Here is a 17,913-nt window from a genome sequence, read left to right as displayed (position 1 = left end):
GACAACGACGTAATGATATAGGTGAGACACCTCGGCTTTTGTAGTGACTGCTGTATACCCCACAGTGTCAGCGTTTCAAAGGTCAAATAAGAATGCTATTGTATTATTCTTATTTGAATGCAATGACCAGCATTTTAATACCACGAACAATCAAACTATCACTACTCAAACTTCTATCAATGCACCAACCCCTTTCATCCAAAGAAAATACTCAAAAAACAGAGCAAAATATGAAATTTGTTGTCTCTACGTCTGTTCTTTGGCATGACATTAAGCTGAAATATCAACAAAATTCTCATTTTAATAGTGACAGAAAACTAATATTCAGCTTTAAACACAGCCAAACAATGGTACTTTGCAAAGAAATATTTATTAGGAATTGTGAATTGTAGAAGTTTATGTTGAATTGAAGGCGTTTCAAAGTGGCTTAGTCATTCGTCATGTTTGAGTTTGTGCGGAGTTAATTAGAGAATACCAAGGATGTCTTCTTGATTTTATATTTTGCTGTTTTCTCTATTATTAACGCTATAATATTTTTTTAATATAGAATATCTGTGAACATATTTCCTCATTACTGTGCATGTACAGAACTGTATTAGATGGTTCGATGAGTTATATTTTGGGGGTTAAGTGCAGCATGGAGCTCCATGTGTGTGGCTTGTTGACTTGGTATTATAGTATAATAATGCACAAAATGCGCATTTAAAGTTATATCGCCCTCTTGTGTTAATGATGCAGCAATCTTTGAGACAAAACAATTCTGACGTACGTCGATAATAACTGTTACCGTCTCAAACTATTTTGCTTCATCAATGATTTTGTCGAGTAGTTTTGAAAAAAGGAAAAATGGAGTTTAAGATCAATTGGTGAATATTATTATGACAACAGCATGATGTCACAAAGTATACGTACACACTTCACACTCGCATAATTGAATACTGTGGATAATGAAAAGGTTAACATAATCATGCCTATCAACAGTTATTCATTCACACGCTGTGTTGTTTTACCCACATTTGTTGACATAGTATAACAATCTTATTTTTACGTTCTGTAACACTGCTTTGTAATCTCATTATGTTCTGTAATACTACGTTGTAGTCGCTCTATCATATTCTGTAACACTGCTTTGTAATCTTAATATTATGTTCTGTAACACTGCTTTGTAATCTTAATATGTTCTGTAACAATGCTTTGTAATCTTAATATTATGTTCTGTAACACCGCTTTGTAATCTTAATATTATGTTCTGTAACAATGCTTTATAGTCTCAATATTATGTTCTGTAACACCGCTTTGTAATATTAATATTATGTTATGTAACACTGCTTTGTAATCTTAATATTATGTTCTGTAACACCGCTTTGTAATCTTAATATTATGTTCTGTAACACCGCTTTGTAATCTTAATATTATGTTCTGTAACACTGCTTTGTAATCTTAATATTATGTTCTGTAACACCGCTTTGTAATCTTAATATTATGTTCTGTAACACCGCTTTGTAATCTTAATATTATGTTCTGTAACACCGCTTTGTAATCTTAATATTATGTTCTGTAACACCGCTTTGTAATCTTAATATTATGTTCTGTAACACTGCTTTGTAATCTTAATATTATGTTCTGTAACACCGCTTTGTAATCTTAATATTATGTTCTGTAACACCGCTTTGTAATCTTAATATTATGTTCTGTAACACGGCTTTGTAATCTTAATATTATGTTCTGTAACACCGCTTTGTAATCTTAATATTATGTTCTGTAACACCGCTTTGTAATCTTACTATTATGTTCTGTAACACCGCTTTGTAATCTTAATATTATGTTCTGTAACACCGCTTTGTAATCTTAATATTATGTTCTGTAACACCGCTTTGTAATCTTACTATTATGTTCTGTAACACCGCTTTGTAATCTTAATATTATGTTCTGTAACACCGCTTTGTAATCTTACTATTATGTTCTGTAACACCGCTTTGTAATCTTAACATCATGTGCTGTAGCAATGCTTTGTAATATTAATATTATGTTCTGTAACACCGCTTTGTAATCTTAACATTATGTGCTGTAGCAATGTTTTGTAATATTAATATTATGTTCTGTAACACCGCTTTGTAATCTTACTATTATGTTCTGTAACACCGCTTTGTAATCTTACTATTATGTTCTGTGATACCGCTTTGTAATCTTACCATTATGTTCTGTAATACTGCTTTATAATCTTAATATTATGTTCTGTAATACCGCTTTGTAATAATAATATTATGTTTTGTAACAATGCCTTGTAATTTTACCATTACGTTCTGTAACAATGCTTTGTAATCTTAATATTATGTTCTGTAACACCGCTTTGTAATCTTACTATTATGTTCTGTAACACCGCTTTGTAATCTTAATATTATGTTCTGTAACACCGCTTTGTAATCTTACTATTATGTTCTGTAACACCGCTTTGTAATCTTAACATTATGTGCAGTAACAATGCTTTGTAATATTAATATTATGTTCTGTAACACCGCTTTGTAATCTTACTATTATGTTCTGTAACACCGCTTTGTAATCTTACTATTATGTTCTGTAATACCGCTTTGTAATCTTCCTATTATGTTCTGTAATACCGCTTTGTAATCTTACCATTATGTTCTGTAATACTGCTTTATAATCTTAATATTATGTTCTGTAATACCGCTTTGTAATAATATTATGTTTTGTAACAATGCCTTGTAATTTTACCATTACGTTCTGTAACAATGCTTTGTAATCTTAATATTATGATCTGTAACACTGCTTTGTAACACTGCTTTGTAATCTCCTTATGTTCTGTAATACTAGTTTGTATTCTCTCTATCATGTTCTGTACCACCGATTTGTAATTTTAATAATATGTTCTGTAATACCGCTTTGTAATCTTAATATTATTTTCTGTAACACTGCTTTGTAATCTTAATACTATGTTCTGTAATACCGCTTTGTAATAATAATATTATGTTTTGTAACAAGGCCTTGTAATTTTACCATTACGTTCTGTAACAATGCTTTGTAATCTTAATATTATGATCTGTAACACTGCTTTGTAATCTTACTTTTATGTTCGTAATACCGCTTTGTAAACCTACTATTATGCTCTGTATCACTGCTTTGTAATTTTAATATTATGTTTTGTAACACCGCTTGGTAATCTTACTATTATGTTCTGTAATTCCGCTTTGTAATCTTACTATTATGTTCTGTAATACCGCTTTGTAATCTTACAATCATGTTCTGTAACACCGCTTTGTAATCTTACTATTATATTTTGTAACACTGCTTTGTAACACTGCTTTGTAATCTCCTTATGTTCTGTAATACTAGTTTGTATTCTCTCTATCATGTTCTGTACCACCGATTTGTAATTTTAATAATATGTTCTGTAATACCGCTTTGTAATCTTAATATTATTTTCTGTAACACTGCTTTGTAATCTTAATATTATGTTCTGTAATACCGCTTTGTAATAATAATATTATGTTTTGTAACAATGCCTTGTAATTTTACCATTACGTTCTGTAACAATGCTTTGTAATCTTAATATTATGTTCTGTAACACTGCTTTGTAATCTTACTATTATGTTCGTAATACCGCTTTGTAAATCTACTATTATGCTCTGTATCACTGCTTTGTAATTTTAATATTATGTTTTGTAACACCGCTTGGTAATCTTACTATTATGTTCTGTAATACCGCTTTGTAATCTTACTATTATGTTCTGTAATACCGCTTTGTAATCTTACAATCATGTTCTGAAACACCGCTTTGTAATCTTACTATTATGTTTTGTAACACTGCTTTGTAACATTGCTTTGCAATCTCCTTATATTCTGTAATACTAGTTTGTATTCGCTCTATCATGTTCTGTAACACCGATTTGTATTCAAGTTATTTCGTCACGAGTTTATAGAATGTTAATATTTGCGATTCATTCAATATTTAATACCTAGTCTTACGAAAAGCAAGATTGCCACAGCGCTGACTTATGTTCATGTTGACGTATATTTCACAACATATAGAAAAAGTTATAAAATGAGTATATGTGAGGCGTTTAGTGACTGTTTTAACAAAGTTTGAAACAGACAATTCTGCAGAAATGAAAAACATTTTTAACGCCACAAAACAATCAAATGATTAATGATATATGTGGATATTGCAGATTGATTGGCTGTTAATGACTACATATATATACATACACATCCTGATGATGAAAGCTATGTGCTGTTCGTTTAATATATTCACACTCGTTTATGTATAAAACAAACAAAAAACATACATACATTAATAATATAAAAGTACATGTACAGGCTTTATTTCAAAGAAAATTCAAATACAAACATAATCTGGTAATAACTGGCGTGAATTTGTTCTATATAAAATATTTATAAATGTTTATAAACTTTAAGTACTGATTGAAAACAATCACGAGCTTTATTTATAAATATCCATAAACAAATGATTGAAGAAATCCATCAAAAACTCATACATAAGAGTTGTTGGTTCTACAACCAATCAAATTAAGTTCTTTGTATTGGAATGAATCACGAAAAGTGTTGGGATAAATGTTTAATAAATATTTATAATTATACATAAACAAATCCACTCCTTCATGAAATCCGGTGTATACCATTATTAAAAATAACATAAAAAATATAATCCTCGTATACACTATAAATGTATATGGGATAGTTACTACAATTACACAATATACAATGTAGTATTTATATACTGTTAAGATATATACAATAGCGGTAAAACATACACACGATGCGCGTGATTTGTCTACCCGTATTCCTGTATATCGTCTACATATCAGATGTATCGTACTCTGGTGGTGACGGGTAAGCTGTGTTATTATTTCCTAACGTCTACATGTGAGAAGTGTTAACAGTGTCTTGTTTTGGGGGTGACGAGTAAGCTGGGTCGTTTCTTACTGATGTTGTTATATCGTTCATATGTGACTTGTACTCAGTGTCGTATGTTAGTGACGTGTTCACAGCGTCGTACGTTAGTGACGTGTTCACAGTGTCGTTTGTTAGTGACGTGTTCACAGTGTCGTATGTTAGTGACGTGTTCACAGTGTCGTATGTTGGTGACGTGTTCAGTGTCGTATGTTGGTGACGTGTTCAGTGTCGTATGTTGCTGACGTGTTCACTGTGTCGTATGCTAGTAACATGTTCACAGTGTCGTATGTTAGTGACGTGTTCACAGTGTCGTATGTTAGTGACGTGTTCAGTGTCGTATGTTGGTGACGTGTTTAGTGTTGTATGTTGGTGACGTGTTCAGTGTCGTATGTTGCTGACGTGTTCACAGTGTCGTATGTTAGTGACGTGTTTAGTGTTGTATGTTGGTGACGTGTTCAGTGTCGTATGTTGCTGACGTGTTCACAGTGTCGTATGTTAGTGACGTGTTCAGTGTCGTATGTTGGTGACGTGTTCACAGTGTTGTATGTTAGTAACGTGTTCACAGTGTCGTATGTTGGTGACGTGTTTAGTGTCGTATGTTGATGACGTGTTCAGTGTCTTATGTTAGTGACGTGTTCACAGTGTCGTATGTTAGTGACGTGTTCATAGTGTCGTATGTTGGTGTTGGTAAGCTGGGCTGTCGTTTCTGTTGCTATATGTCGTCTACGTGTGTGACGTGTTCAAATTGTCGTTCTTAGAAGGTAAGCTGATTAATGTTCCTGTTGCTACTGCAAAACCATTTATTTTCACTGACATTTAATTTCACTTATTTTGAGCATTTTCCCTGTGATAATTTCACGAATTGGTCAAGGAAACAATGAGTTTTATTGTTATTTTGTAATGTATTTATTATATTTATTTATAAATAATAGCGAAATTAAACCCCAGTAAATAATAGTACATTTACAGAATACATCGTCTACGTGTGAGACGTATTCACAGCGTCGTACGTTGGTGGGGGAGGGTAAGCTGGATCGTTGCTGCCGGCTGGGGAAACCATTGTCGGAGGTGGGTACATAGATTCGCTGAAAGTATTACCTCCTGAAGTTGATAGATCGGGGTTTGTGGGCATTGGTGGAGGAGGGTATGCTGGGTCGTTGCCTCCAGGGGGTGGTATATATGATGGCGGAGGTTGTGATTCGTAGCCAGAATTGTGGTATCCACCAGTCTGTCCATACGATGGTGGCGGTGGTGGATAATATCCCACACCTGGTTCAGTTGTTATGTTGTAGGAAACCGCGACGACTGTAGGCCGGGGTCTGTCGAATAAACATAAACACATGAAAACAATCGCCTGTACGATTGTACGGAGGTAACAATCATCACGATTTTCAAACCCGGTGTAATAAGTATTTATAATGGCCATGTGCTGGTGTTTCATACATTATTGAAGAATATTAAATTCCTACATACTGTGTTTGAAGAGGTCTTGCCCGCACAGAAGTGGCATTGTGAGTCGTAACAGTATTGGATGTACTCGTCGGTGACGTCGGCGACTTTTTTTTACAACAACAGCAACATATGATGATAATTATTATGACGAACAGGAGTCCACCAATTACACCGCCGATAATTGCTCCAATTTTAACTGGATATGAAAAAAAATGTTTAAACTTGTTATATGCGATGACATTTACATCGAACATCTTGGATATGGGTGGTCAGTATTTTCAAATATTGATCAAATAGTATCCATGAACAACAATAATACATTTATTTATTTATTTATTTATTTATTTATTTATTTATTTATTTATTTATTTATTTATTTATTTATTTATTTATTTATTTATTTATTTATTTATTTATTTATTTATTTATTTATTTATTTATTTATTTATTTATTTATTTATTTATTTATTTATTTATTTATTTATTTATTTATTTATTTATTTATTTATTTATTTATTTATTTATTTATTTATTTATTTATTTATTTATTTATTTATTTATTTATTTATTTATTTATTTATTTATTTATTTATTTATTTATTTATTTATTTATTTATTTATTTATTTATTTATTTATTTATTTATTTATTTATTTATTTATTTATTTATTTATTTATTTATTTATTTATTTATTTATTTATTTATTTATTTATTTATTTATTTATTTATTTATTTATTTATTTATTTATTTATTTATTTATTTAGAGCAATATGGTACCCCACCTGCATCGCACATTTCTTCGTCTGAGTTGTCACCACAGTTGTCATAACCATTGCATTTTAAACCTTTCGATATACATCTATAATTGTCGCATTTGAAATCACCAGAATGGGGACAGGATGAACTGTAATCTGAAAGAATATATGAAAGTCTGTCTTTACTGGTATAACGCTTAGTCTCTGAATGCAAGGCTGTGTTAGGTAGAACTAGTATTCAAAAATGATTAATTTCATAATATAGGGATAAGTTATCCCTCGCAAAAAATGCTCAAGGTCAAATTGATTTACATCACATGAACTGTCTCCCGATAACTGAGCTTCGTATCAACCAAATTAGATTATAAGTAAATATAAAATAACACAGAGAAATGATTAGGAAAACATAGTAAATGATACTCATTGCTACAAGTGATACCTTCGTAATAGAGTGAATATATGAGTTGAAATCCCCGATGTTCTTCAGAATGTACATCATTACTAGTGAAGGTAATCTGCATACTATTGAAAGATGTATACGTTGACTCCGCTTCCGTGCTAGAACACACCGTGGCGATACTGGACCCATAGACATCTTGTAAGTTGATCGTGTCACCAACGCAAGGCGATTCTGTGAATCGTAAATTGTAGGATAATACATGAACTGTTCCAATTGATCGAGATACATACGTTATGTAAGGCGTGGATTTGTATAGTCTGACTATTTAAGTGAAATTAATACACCGGTTTACACAAAAGCGTGAATTTGTTTTATGAGAATTTATAAATAGTTATAACTCATTTATCCCGAAAGAACCCCGCGCTTCATTCAAATAAAAAAAAGGCGGTTTCATTGGATGTAAAAACTATTTTGGCAACGCCTTGCGGGGGTTTCTTCAATCATTGGCTCTTTTACTGCCATGAATGTAATATAGACATGACATGACAGTAATCCGTTAGCTGAAATAAATGTGATTATCGCTTAGCACAGAACGGTTAATTGCGATAAGACAGTGGAGTTCTAAACGAACGGTATTCGAACGATACAGATTGCAATTTGGAATGCATTAAAGATTTATAAATATTTCATATAACATTAAACCTGGTGCATTCTGGAATATAATTGCTGTTTTTATATAGCGCCACCAACGTCAGGCGTACTTGATTTACGTTCACTGAATTGCCTTCACAAAATACGATACTGGCATAAATACGAAGGTTCATATTTGCAAGTTAAAACTGTAAAAATGTCTACAATATTTGAAAACGTGTCCCTGACTGCACAAATATAGTACGGTGACGCGCTACGTTACTTTACCTCAAATAATCCTCAATCAACAAAGTCAGTTATCTAAATTGTTGGTGATTTATTTTAGTCCATGTAAAAAAAGGTGAATTTGACCATTCAGAATGATTTTCATCAACTACACTCCGAGATCTCAGCATATAGCAGTCGGTCTATAGCTTACTAATATAGCAGAATAATTTGTTTTTCTATTCAGGGTTTAATTGTAGAAGATGATGACATGTAGAATTTTGCCTTACCTGACGTTGTATACAAGTCTACGTCTAGGAATTTAACCAATACGTTAGTATACGGACTGAAGGTTTGTAGAGTAGCTGAACACGTGACCGGGGCCGCGTAGTCACTCGGATATGTATCGTGGGAATTGAGTAAACCTCCCAAAGAAGTGATGTAACCCTCCTCGCACACTGGAGAAGAGAAACAACAGTAAACACTTAACTGTAACAGTTACGTGCCCTTGCTACTGTTGTATAATTGTATTCTCAGTCTTAGTACCCTTTCACGTATTAAAAGTCATTTGTTGTATGTTATTGTCACATGTGCATATTTTTATAGTCACATTAATTAATACTTATGAAAAATGATTTAATTTGTTGAGGACAGTGCGCTACCTCACCTATTATGCATTTAGTTCTGACAATAAAACGAAATTACTTTATGTCTTTGTTGTTGCTGTTCGTACTCACATGAAATAACTGACCCAGATCCCAGTGTGTATGATGCGTAAAAACCAGTGTTTTCGACCGAACTATCGCTATGGAAATACAAAAGTAAGTCGGAGCCTGTGGTGACAATCATCGAAGGTAAGCTGGATCCAGAAAATTCTCCCAGCAGCGGAGATGACGTAGAACTACCGTCATAAACACGCACATAATCATAAGTTGATTCAGTAGAAAACACTGAAAATGTCAACTGTAAGGATAAAATAGACGTGAGTTCATGCTACAGTGGAAAACTACGTTTCCGAAAACACTTTCTATCGCGTGACACAATAAACATAGATTTGAATTGCTCAATTCTGTGAAACAAGTAACTATCAACATAATCAAATACTGTGAAATATAAATATACCTGTATATTTTCTCCTGACGTCACAGATATTCTGTAATAACAGTCGGAATAGCTGCTGTACGAGTAAGGGTAGTTTGGTGATGACAATGTCCCCGAGTCTGTAGTCAGAGATCCACCGCACACACCGTTTAGCGAACCGAAACCACTCTCATAATCTAGAGTTGTATACGTTGCATAGAATCCAGTATGAGTAACACTGCTATCCGAGTCAAACACGACGTAAAGAGTATTACCAGACGACAAGACGGGCGCCGGCACGAATGAGCCAGATGCATCCAGTAGAAGACTGTTGTAAGTGGACAGTCCGTCGTAGACGTATACGTGGTCATATGATTCTGTATCGAACGCTGTAAACGTTAACTGAAACACAGAGATATTCAGTGTGAATTATATAACACTGTAAACGTTAACTGAAATACAGTGATATTCAGTGTGAATATAGAACACTGTAAACGTTAACTGGAACAGTGATATACAGTGTGAATTATAGAACACTGTAAACGTTAACTGAAACACAGTGATATACAGTGTGAATTATAGAACACTGTAAACGTTAACTGAAACACAGTGATATACAGTGTGAATTATAGAACACTGTAAACGTTAACTGAAACAGTGATATACAGTGTGAATTACAGAACACTGTAAACGTTAACTGAATCAGTGATATACAGTGTGAATTATAGAACACTGTAAACGTTAACTGAAACAGTGATATACAGTGTGAATTATAGAACACTGTAAACGTTAACTGAAACACAGTGATATTCAGTGTGAATTATAGAACACTGTAAACGTTAACTGAAACACAGTGATATACAGTGTGAATTATATAACACTGTAAACGTTAACTGAAACACAGTGATATACAGTGTGAATTATAGAACACTGTAAACGTTAACTGAAACACAGTGATATACAGTGTGAATTATATAACACTGTAAACGTTAACTGAAACACAGTGATATACAGTGTGAATTATATAACACTGTAAACGTTAACTGAAACACAGTGATATACAGTGTGAATTATAGAACACTGTAAACGTTAACTGAAACACACTGAAATACAGTGTGAATATATAACACTGTAAACGTTAACTGAAACACAGTGATATTCAGTGTGAATATAGAACACTGTAAACGTTAACTGGAACAGTGATATACAGTGTGAATTATAGAATTCTGTAAACGTTAACTGAAACACAGTGATATACAGTGTGAATTATATAACACTGTAAACGTTAACTGAAACACAGTGATATTCAGTGTGAATATATAACACTGTAAACGTTAACTGAAACACAGTGATATTCAGTGTGAATATAGAACACTGTAAACGTTAACTGGAACAGTGATATACAGTGTGAATTATAGAACACTGTAAACGTTAACTGAAACACAGTGATATACAGTGTGAATTATATAACACTGTAAACGTTAACTGAAACACAGTGATATACAGTGTGAATTATATAACACTGTAAACGTTAACTGAAACACAGTGATATACAGTGTGAATATATAACACTGTAAACGTTAACTGAAACACAGTGATATACAGTGTGAATATATAACACTGTAAACGTTAACTGAAACACAGTGATATACTGTGTGAATTATTGAACACTGTAAACGTTAACTGAAACACAGTGATATACAGTGTAAATTATAGAACACTGTAAACGTTAACTGAAACACAGTGATATGCAGTGTGAAATATAGAACACTGTAAACGTTAACTGAAACAGTGATATACAATGCGAATTATAGAACACTGTAAACGTTAACTGAAACACAGTGATATACAGTGTGAATTATAGAACACTGTAAACGTTAACTGAAACACAGTGATATACAGTGTGAATTATAGAACACTGTAAACGTTAACTGAAACAGTGATATACAGTGAGAATTATAGAACACTGTAAACGTTAACTGAAACACAGTGATATTCAGTGTGAATTATGGAACACTGTAAACGTTAACTGAAACACAGTGATATACAGTGTAAATTATAGAACACTGTAAACGTTAACTGAAACACAGTGATATGCAGTGTGAAATATAGAACACTGTAAACGTTAACTGAAACAGTGATATACAATGAGAATTATAGAACACTGTAAACGTTAACTGAAACACAGTGATATACAGTGTGAATTATAGAACACTGTAAACGTTAACTGAAACACAGTGATATACAGTGTGAATTATAGAACACTGTAAACGTTAACTGAAACAGTGATATACAGTGAGAATTATAGAACACTGTAAACGTTAACTGAAACACAGTGATATTCAGTGTGAATTATGGAACACTGTAAACGTTAACTGAAACACAGGGTATTCACGTGAGGTAGAGCCTGGAAGCGATTAAATCGATTTACCTGAATACTTGAGCCAGATGCAACGGTGATAGTGTACGTACATAAATCGTCGTTGTTGTAATAGCCGTTAGGGTAGTTTGGTGAACTAAACGCACCAGTCGTAGAGTAGAAAGACCCGCCACAGTCTCCAATGGCGCGTACGTCTAAATAAAAACATCAAATGACCATATTTGAGTGAAATCTTGCAATGGAATGAATGTATGCCAAGAACAGTGATTAGAAGCACGATCGAGTAGATCGAATAAATACAACACATGTTTACTGTTAGATCTCGCAATTACCTAAGCTCGGTGATTAGTGACAATGGTACTATTGAAAGAAGGCGTCAAACAAATTAATACGAAAGCACAGAATGGGTTGACAAAAACTGGTTTTAATAATAAATCTAACTTCACACTTTTACCTTTCACTAGCATACAGCTGTAATTTTTAGAAGAGATTAAACTCATGTCAAATCGCCGATTGAAGAGGTCTTTGTTAGTTTCTTCCAATTTACGTTAGCGTCCCTCAAAATACACCCATAATAGAAATTTATAGTGAAATTTGCAGGTATCAATTTTATTTTATTCATTTTGTGTGTGTGTTATAATTTTTTTTTTTTGGTGTTTTTAGCCATTTCCCTACGCTTGGGATGAATTAATTAGGGTAATAATAAAAGTAATGCGACGCTGTAGTCATCTTAAACACGTACTCACCTCTGTGTGATAGGTCAATGTCATCTGATCTCACCACTACGTCGTCAGCTTCTCCGTGAGCCAATGTGACGACGAGTAAACTAGTGTAAACTAGTGCCACTAAATGTACCAGCATTCCGCTCATCACTTTTAGGCGCTCTTGAATTGAATGAAATAAACATTGAAGTTGAAATAAATATTTATTGACAAACATGACGTACCATTGAACACTACAAGACTTACGTTTTCGATATTTTCGTTTTTATGGAGGGAAGTACAGTATTTTTACCAAATAAAATCATATTTATTAAAGTTATTGTTTATATATATATATATGAGTATTTAGTGATTTCATTTAGCTGCATTCAGTCATATTTCAAAACAAAAGAAATGCAAAAATATAGAGAATATAGCAATTTTATTTTGTTTTCAATAGTCACGTGTAATTGTGAATAATTATTATTGGTGTGCATTTTTATGAATTGTTTGTAATATATTTCTGAATTTTCTTGTTAAAATAAGTTGACTTCAGGTTTTTTCAAACAAACAACTTGAAAACAATTGCACAGGAAAGTCTTCATCGTAGTATTCAATAATAACGAACTTCACTGTAATGTAATGTAATTTAATGTACTAGTAATGTAATGTTATGTAATATAAACTTGTTTTCATTACCGTCATTTTAAATACTGTATCATGGATAAGTTCAATCAAACGGGCACCGTTAATAGGTCGCTTAAGTTATTCCACGTGTTACATTTTACTCCGTTGTTGTTACGTAATATGTCCTGTGCTATATTCTAATTTAAATATATCTCATTCACGTTCGCAACAGTAGAAACAATGATCACTGTCTTCCACTAACGTGTACCACGGCTTTCAGCTTTGATTCTCCATGGTGCGGTAATACTAGTATTTGTTCTATTTAGCGGTTTATATTAGTAGAATATTAGCCGGGTGAGAGGGGTACTAACATGAACTTTGGATGAGAGTGCTCCGCAGCCAGTTAAAAACTTGGACCCCCCAAAGGATCGACATTGAAGGTGCATTTGGCTCAAAACTGGCGTTTTTCACCGAAAGTTGCCTAAATGTTGTTGAAATGCCAGAAGATCCTCTAACAATAGCGGTGAATGCCTGTCAATTCGTGTGACATTTAACCCCAAAATCACATGGGCAGGTACAAGTGTAGTGTTTATTTTATACTCGTTTGGTGCGTGGTGACCGTTGAACCCTGCTTCCATTGACGGCTGTACAAATGTGTTATTGCTTGCGTTCACATGGACAAAGGTTGTCAGCAAAAGTGCAATTATGTTTAGTGGAAACTAGTCCACTGCATTGTGAATGCATTTAGGTCAAGTGTGAAACCGACAACGTATCGTGTATGCGTTTAAAGCTGTCATTTGGGGTGGGCCTATATCGTGGAGAAAGAAATATTTGACACAGAGGGAAAAAGTTACAGCAAATTTATCATGTAAAAATAACACAAAACTAAGTAAAGAACAAATTATTTTTCTGACATACCCTTCTGTGTTTCTAATGGTCCAACCCTAACTTGAAGATTGGCAGTGTGTAATAACCAAGAACTCGTCAGTAATGCCGTGTCCATGGTAACTCCCCCTACGTTTTCAAAATCACTTTTGTAAAAACGTTTCAATGAATGTAATTTAATTAAACCCGTGTTCCAAAAAAATAACACCGGGTTTTGTTTTTGGTTCCGATACAAAATTGTTCATTGGGCCTGTGTTTCCCGACTCGGAGTGCAGAATATGTATCGAATAATTCAACAATGAGATAGCGTTGTAATCATAATGGTGACTATTTAGATGATAACACTTACTTAATTACTAGTATCTGTAAAATATCGTAAATCTCTGTTCAACTGATGTAGCGACGTTATCACACCTGTCGAAATCGTCGCTTGTAAGGACGGTTATCATCCAAAATGGCGGCCAACTATGTGAATCTCTCCATGGCAACTAGGTATATACATCAATATTAAATGGAAAGTGTACGTCACTGAGTATTGTTAATACGTTTACTATAATACATTGCCTTGAAGCAATGTAATGAATAGGTGAGTGTGGGGCAATAGCAGTTTGTTTGTTTTTACATTCATTGTTCGGTCTGGTAGTGACTCACATTCGCGTATTGTCCTCGCCAATTAATCACTGACACTGAAATATAATCGGCACGTAGATTTCGTTCATGAGGCAGTTTAGAAGTAATCCAATCCAGGCCAATATATTCACTGTTAAGTGGAGCCGTAAAGCTTAAAACAGACTTTTAAATTGAAAGACGTTGAAGAAGACGTTATCATTTCGCAATGTAATAGCCGTGAAGGGCCAATGGCTATAGCAATCGTAGTTGAGCTTCACGGTTGGTAAGCCAGTGGTACGCACGGGATTCGGTACCGGGTGTTGTACACCACATACATAGTGAAGAGATAAATTATTACCGTAGATAGCAAAATACAATGAAGCATGGTAAAACACTACCATATTGTTCTCAGTGGGGAAAGTACGCAATAATGACGTCATATTCTAAATATTTTTTTTTTCTATTTTCATTTCCATTCAATACACCGGTCAACGGACATACCCACTGACATATCTTATATCAGATTTACTCGAACTATTATAGGAATAACTGAGCTTTCCCTAAAATGTACTGCCTAGAATATAATTCTAAGTCTTCTATGTATATGATGCCCGACATGACAGAAAAAAACATGTCTTATTTAAAATAGCAGGACAGTCGTTAATAATTTTGTGCAAAAACTCATTTCAAGTTTGGTTCTTCTGTCTTAAAAGAAAAATTCTAAAAATATTACAATAAATATCGTAACTGGATCTGCTGCTGTGTAGATGCAGCTTGTTATGGCCAAAGTTCTGCTTTATTATTTTTACTTAGTCATTGTCACCGAAATGTTATTTTAGGCTCTATAGCCCTATCTTATATTTCACTTAAATGTGCCTTTTGTTAGCTGACGGTATAGCGCCACCTACAGTTCGAGTTACATTTATTACTTTGTTTTGGAGGCAGTAGATAACGAACTCACAGACACTATCTGCTGCCACAGGCGCTCGGAACGTTTCTTGGCTAATAAAAAATGATCTAAAGTGGGATCGGCATAGTTAGTCAGTCGCCGGTAAATTCCCCTACTACTCATATAATAACACAAGGTAGGAAAGCGTTGACACCATGACATCGAAACTTCCCGAAAATAACACGATTTTCCAAATTATATTTTGATCCGCTTCACACAACTCAAGCATGATATCGGTAGAAACTATCGATCGACTTACATTTCCTTTATTCGAACTAAAACGGGTTAAATCCTGTGAAAATCGAAACACCAGAGCAATATGAATCAACCCGTCTACGGGATATTTTGCAAAATGTTATTATACTTCCAATCACACCAGGACACCTAAGTTAAATCAGGCCCTAATACTATATTAATTACGGTATATACAATGTTGTGTTTCTATTTCAATTTAAAAGTATGGTCGAAATTTAAAATAAATTAGTGTAATTCTGGCCCTAATACTATATTAATTATATACAATGTTGTGTTTCTATTTAAATTTAAAAGCGTGGTCGAAATTTAAAATAAATTAGTGAAATTCTGGCCCTAATACTATATTAATTACGGTATATACAATGTTGTGTTTCTATTTCAATTTAAAAGTATGGTCGAAATTTAAAATAAATTAGTCTAATTCTGGCCCTAATACTATAGTAATTATATACAATGTTGTGTTTCTATTTCAATTTAAAAGTATGGTCGAAATTTAAAATAAATTAGTGTAATTCTGGCCCTAATACTATATTAATTATATACAATGTTGTGTTTCTATTTCAATTTAAAAGTATGGTCGAAATTTAAATAAATTAGTGCTGTTCGGTATAACGACAAAAATAAATAAATAAATATGCCTTATATAACTTGAAGGTGCTTAACTGAACTGGTATGATATGATATATAAAACTAGAAAGTGCTTAATTAATGAACTATAATGTTGAGATATATAAAACTTGAAAGTGCTTAATTAATGAACTATAATATAAAACTTGAAAGTGCTTAATTAATAAACTATAGTGCTAACTGAATCTCTAATGAACATCTCTTAAATATTTCCATATTGGCGCTCCATGATTTACAACAACACTTTGATTTTTTGACCCGGCTTGCACCAACAAAATGGTAGAATTACCTAATACCATTTAGGTGTGAGGGAGGTGGCTGCGGGAATGGGTGGTTGAGTTTTCAAAGAAGGGGAGGAGCTAGCTTGCGTTAATCACTGCTGTTCACACTTACTCAAGTACTAATCATTTACTTTTATCTCTCTTTCAGGGCAAAGGCTTGCTAAAAAAATATGTTTATTGAGACAAATAATGTGTGTGATTATGTGTCATATTTTTACGGTATATCCCTTCTTGGAGGATGTTTTGGCCCTGAAATAGGCCGTTTTGTTTGGGTTTTTTTTGTTTAAATGCCGTGCCGAAATGGTTTTAATTTAGAATGCCGTACCGAAATGGTTTTAGTTTAGAATGCCGTATCGAAATGATTTTAATTTAGAACGCCGTATCGAAATGGTTTTAATTTAGAATGCCGTATCGAAATGGTTTAAATTTAGAACGCCGTATCGAAATGGTTTTAATTTAGAACGCCGTATCGAAATGGTTTTAATTTAGAACGCCGTATCGAAATGGTTTTAATTTAGTTACGCCGTATCGAAATGGTTTTAATTTAGAACGCCGTATCGAAATGGTTTTAATTTAGAATGCCGTATCGAAATGGTATTAGTTTAGAATGCCGTATCGAAATGGTTTTAATTTAGTTACGCCGTATCGAAATGGTTTTAATTTAGTTACGCCCTATCGAAATGGTTTTAATTTAGAACGCCGTATCGAAATGGTTTTAATTTAGAACGCTGTATCGAATTTGGTTTTAATTTAGAACGCCGTATCGAAATGGTTTTAGTTTAGAATGCCGTATCGAAATGGTTTTAATTTAGAACGCCGTATCGAAATGGTTTTAATTTAGAACGCCGTATCGAAATGGTTTTAATTTAGGGGGTACTGTTCCGAAATATGGCGTAAAATGTTCGTGACTGCCTCGTTGTCAGCTCTTCCATACCGCTCCCTCCACATGAACTCAATGAATGTAAACACCTCCAACAAAGAACATAACACCTCAAACAATGCTTGCTAATCGAGGCGGCGCGTCAGACGCTGCCGCCCAGCGCCCTGCTTCGCACTTAATTTCACACTACTTATGGCGTTAACATGACGGGCTCATTCATCTCTGACTACGTTTGCTGAGCCAC

At 33.5% G+C, this 17,913-nt stretch overlaps 1 protein-coding gene across 1 annotated transcript; it reads right to left on the bottom strand.

Annotated features, from left to right (window-relative positions):
• Positions 1-4,309: 4,309 nt before the first annotated feature.
• LOC146741470 (bone morphogenetic protein 1-like) lies at positions 4,310-14,531 on the bottom strand. The gene is made up of 10 exons (XM_085499956.1): positions 14,418-14,531; positions 12,602-12,739; positions 11,907-12,049; positions 9,518-9,877; positions 9,133-9,358; positions 8,686-8,853; positions 7,580-7,771; positions 7,168-7,296; positions 6,406-6,580; positions 4,310-6,251 (listed from the first exon to the last, which is right to left on the bottom strand). The coding sequence occupies exons 2-10, from the start codon at positions 12,723-12,725 to the stop codon at positions 5,912-5,914; spliced, it is 1,857 nt and encodes a 618-aa protein (XP_085356082.1). The 5' UTR covers positions 12,726-12,739; positions 14,418-14,531; the 3' UTR covers positions 4,310-5,911.
• Between the last annotated feature and the right edge of the window lie 3,382 nt (positions 14,532-17,913).

Source organism: Saccoglossus kowalevskii, chromosome 6, assembly GCF_978046115.1.
Source record: "Saccoglossus kowalevskii chromosome 6, keSacKowa6.1, whole genome shotgun sequence".
Lineage (NCBI taxonomy): Eukaryota > Metazoa > Hemichordata > Enteropneusta > Harrimaniidae > Saccoglossus > Saccoglossus kowalevskii.
The sequence above is the reverse complement of the archived record's forward strand: the minus strand, read 5'-3'. Positions and strand labels throughout refer to the sequence as shown.